Source organism: Cyprinodon variegatus, unplaced genomic scaffold, assembly GCF_000732505.1.
Source record: "Cyprinodon variegatus isolate N-32 unplaced genomic scaffold, C_variegatus-1.0 Scaffold2417, whole genome shotgun sequence".
In the NCBI taxonomy this organism is placed as follows: domain Eukaryota; kingdom Metazoa; phylum Chordata; class Actinopteri; order Cyprinodontiformes; family Cyprinodontidae; genus Cyprinodon; species Cyprinodon variegatus.
Window position 1 is genome coordinate 1 of NW_015152870.1, and position 4,046 is coordinate 4,046.

The 4,046-nt window shown below is 38.5% G+C and overlaps 1 protein-coding gene across 1 annotated transcript in view; it reads left to right on the forward strand.

Annotated features, from left to right (window-relative positions):
* Positions 1-1,496: 1,496 nt before the first annotated feature.
* The window catches only part of LOC107080858 (putative helicase mov-10-B.2), a gene marked incomplete at its 5' end in the record, with an annotated part of 26,459 nt that continues 23,909 nt past the window's right edge, over positions 1,497-4,046 (forward strand). The window contains 4 exons of the mRNA XM_015369063.1: positions 1,497-1,618; positions 2,502-2,604; positions 2,687-2,828; positions 2,943-3,195. Coding sequence (XP_015224549.1) covers positions 1,497-1,618; positions 2,502-2,604; positions 2,687-2,828; positions 2,943-3,195 — 620 coding nt within the window. The remainder of the gene's footprint in view (positions 1,619-2,501; positions 2,605-2,686; positions 2,829-2,942; positions 3,196-4,046) is intronic.

Here is a 4,046-nt window from a genome sequence, read left to right on the forward strand (position 1 = left end):
TATATATATATATATATATATATATATATATATATATACATCTAAATAAAACTGTGAAAAATAAAAGGCTGTCAAATCACCTAATTTAACAGTGAAGTTCCTTAAAAACTGTAGGACACGTATGTGATCTGTTATGGATTTTAGTTTTTTTTATTGTCATGTTTATTTAGTTATTTTTTGTGTGTTTATTTAACCAGGAGGCCTCATTCAGATCTCTATTATATAGAGCTGGTAGCATTTGGAACTTTAGTATATAAAGCAGTAATGCACAAAATCAATAATGACAAGGCTTTTCAAACACAGCGACCCCTCTTAAAGAATATAGTTATGTCAAAAATTCAATCAGCTTTGAATGTTTTAGATTTGATAAATAAAATAAAATAAGAGTATAAAATAAATAACATTTTTGTTGGACATTCCTTTGCATCCTGAACTATGTTACTGATACGGATTGGGGATCGACTAAATAGTTCATAGGTGTCTACAATAAGGCAAGTTAGACAGGATTTGAATACAATAAAACCTGTGATACCTGTTTGTAGTCAATAATCAATGATTATATATTAAAAACATAATGAAGTAATTAATAAAAAAATATTTAAGAGGAGTTCTAGGAAAAACACTTGCTGGTTTACTTCACAGTTAGTCTCACTGAGTATGTTTATTCTATAGTTTTACAGTACATGTTTTTAATGGGGGTGGGGGGGGTGTTATAGATATGCCCTGCCACACAGTTATAAATTTCTAGACCTTTGTATAAATGGGTATATGGGTATATATCTGGCAGTGAAAAATAGAGATGCACTGGTGCATTTTTTTCAGTTCCAATCAGATACCGATATCTGGGCGGATTGTATCAGGCGATACCGATCCAATTAAACTGTTAAATGAATGAACCATATATCTTGCCGCCTGAGCTTGATATAAAAATGATTAAAAAAGATAAAAAAGTAACACAGATATAAATGTACAGCATTTTCCGCACTATAGAGCACACGTCAGTATGAGCTGCACCACAAAGTTTTTTTTGTTTTTTTAAAGTGGAAACGTACATATATACAGTAAGCGCACCGGGATTTAAAGCGCTGATGTCTACTGAACTGTCCGCCACTGTAAGAGTTTCTAATGAGAGATGAGGCTTAGTCAGCTTTTTATTTCAGCTCTTCAGGTGTTGCACACAGTCTCTTAATTGGTTAAATAATGTCAATGTGTGAATTTGGGATATTTGCTCTCCACAGTGCCTGCTGCTTGCATATTTGTGCTAAATAAAATTAGCCTCTTCTTTCGTTTCCAATTTTGGCTTCCAACCCTCCCCTCCGGGTTCAACCCTCCACCTGAATTGAACCTGAATTGACCTTGTATTCTTTTAGTTACAGTAAAAGAAAATCTCCAGGTTTCAACCCTGCAGACTTTTGATACTGGGCAGCCACCTCTTATGGAGACCAATAGTATCTTATTTTTCATTACAAGATAAAAGTCTGATTGAATTTTTGCAGGGCAGAGCTCAGTGCGTGAACCAGTGGTCCAGACCTATTTCCCAGCAGCCAAGCAGGTCAGGTAGCCTTAATGCATCACCAGACACCAACTCAGCAGATAAGGCAGTGACGGGAGTGGAAAGGTAAAAGGACAGTACTCTCAGAACCAGAACCCAGCACCTTCTTGCTGTCCCAAATAAATCCTTTTTTAATTTTTTTTTAGAAATCCAATACACCTGTGATGGCTTTTATATTTGCATAAACTAGGAAATAAAGCAAAACAGAATACCTGAGTGAAGTTGGCCCCACCACCTTCTTCAAATCAGACAAAATTAGTGTCAAACGTTTGTGCAACGTTTGTGCAGCAAAATTTTTTGTTTGTGCGGCTATCATTTTAAAGATATTAAGAAATATTTCAAGAGATCATCAAAGGTCAACCAGCCCCCCCACCTTCTTCAAATCAGATGAAATGGGTGTCAATCGTTTGTGCTACGTTTGTGCTGGTTTGTGCAGCAAAAATTTTCGTTTGTGCCACTACCATTTTAAAGATATAAAGAGATGTTTCTAGAGGGGGCTGGTTGGCCTTTGATGACTTCTAATTTGAAGAAGGTGGGGGGGCTGGTTGACCTTTTGACCTTTACATTTTCATTAATATCTTCAAAGCCAAAGCAGTACAAATGAAATTTTTTGCTGCACAAACCAGCACAAACGGAGCTTAGTTAATTGACACCCATTTCGTCTGATTTGAAGAAGGTGGGGGGGCTGGTTGACCTTTGATGACCTCTAGAAATATTTCTTTATATCTTTAAAATGATAGCGGCACAAACGAAAAAAATTTCTGCACAAACGTAGAACAAACGTTTGACATTAATTTTGTCTGATTTGAAGAAGGTGGGGGGGGCAACTTCACTCAGGTAAACTGAATTCTTGTGACAGAGCAGATGTCCTTAGCAGACTGGATTATTTCTTTACTAAACTCTAACCTATACAGTTATTTTCTAACTTTTGTACCTTTTTTGGCCTTAGGTGTCCTTCCATGTTGCTCTCTGATAAACATGGTATCACCATCACCTCCGACTATCCTTTTGAGAACGGCAAACTTGTCCTGTGTGTGAAAAACACATATGAGGTACGATTGCTGCCCTTCTCTGTCTGGAATCATTTGGCATTTTACATATCTAAACCCTTTTATTTATATTATATTTTTTCAGTATACAGTCAAGCTGAATGTGGAAAACACAGGAGATCAGCCTTTGTATTTTACTTACTACACACCACTGCACTGGCTTAGGTGCTTAACTCTACGTGATGAAAAAAGGGTGACCAGACTGCAACCCCTACTTCTAAATCCAGGTAATGCAATAACAGAAAAAAACAAAAACGAATTCATCTTTATTTTAGCAAAACTGTATAAAATTAGTATTAATGGTGTAATAAATCAGATTTCCTGTTTTGTTCTTTTCTCAGGTGACAGCTATGAAGTCGAGGTCAGTTTCCAATGTAGTCTGGTTGGGTTTTTTCCAGCTACACTGGCATTTGAATTCAAACCAGACTTGGAGCCAACCACTGCTGCCTTCCATATTGTGCGGATCATCGAGGCTATGTGCATAACGGAATTAGGAGTGGAGCTGTTGCCTGAAGCGCCCTTCAAGCCTCGCTCCCTCCGTCCCTCGATCCCCGAAAATTATTGCAAGATTGTGGATGGGCAGCGACCTGAGGGGTACGTTCTTTCACTCAAGGCACTCTCTATAAAAATAGTGGCTCCCACACCATACAGGTGTGTCTGTCAGGGGGATGTTTCAGGCTGACTTTTAAAAACACTACCTGTCCATCATTGCCTTTCCTAAAAAACAAAACTTCTGTTGCACCGAGAGATTGTTAGATCTTGAATTGCCACAATCTAAACCAGAGCATATTCCACCCAACATCATATACCAGCAGGTCAATAAGATCACCAAACACACACACCCTGCGCATTCCTCCACAGGTGATGGCCTCCAGCAGTACGTAGGCTGCCCTCCTTGCACAGTGAGACACACCTTAACTCAGTTATTTATGGATATGAGATTATCGACACCTTGTCCACCTGATTAGTCATCACCTCTAACTTGTATGGAATTAATATCCTATTTTGTTATCTTTTGTTCTGTTAAAGTGTCCATTGGAGGATAAACATGGGTTTTATGCTCCTTGGTGCACAGACAGAGGCCCTTCTACTTGACCTAAACATATATTTACAGTTTAAACAGTGGGAGGGAATCAACTCTATCACTGAATTGTAGGTTTTTGAAAGTTGAAATCTGAGTCCACTCCCTCTGTTTAAGGTTGTTTTTTTCTTTCGTGGACTCAGAATTCACCTTTCGAAAACCTAAATTTCAGCAATAGAGTTTATTTCTTCCCGCTATCAATGCAACTTCCACCCCCTTACAAGGGAACAGCACACCGCGCCTGTTCAGCCAGGCCAGCAATTCCCTCTAATGACCCCCCTTTCAGAGACATAGGGCCGGATTTATCAAGATCCAATTTTGCGTGCAGTAATTTGCGCTCGCAAACTGGAATTTTGCGCGAGGG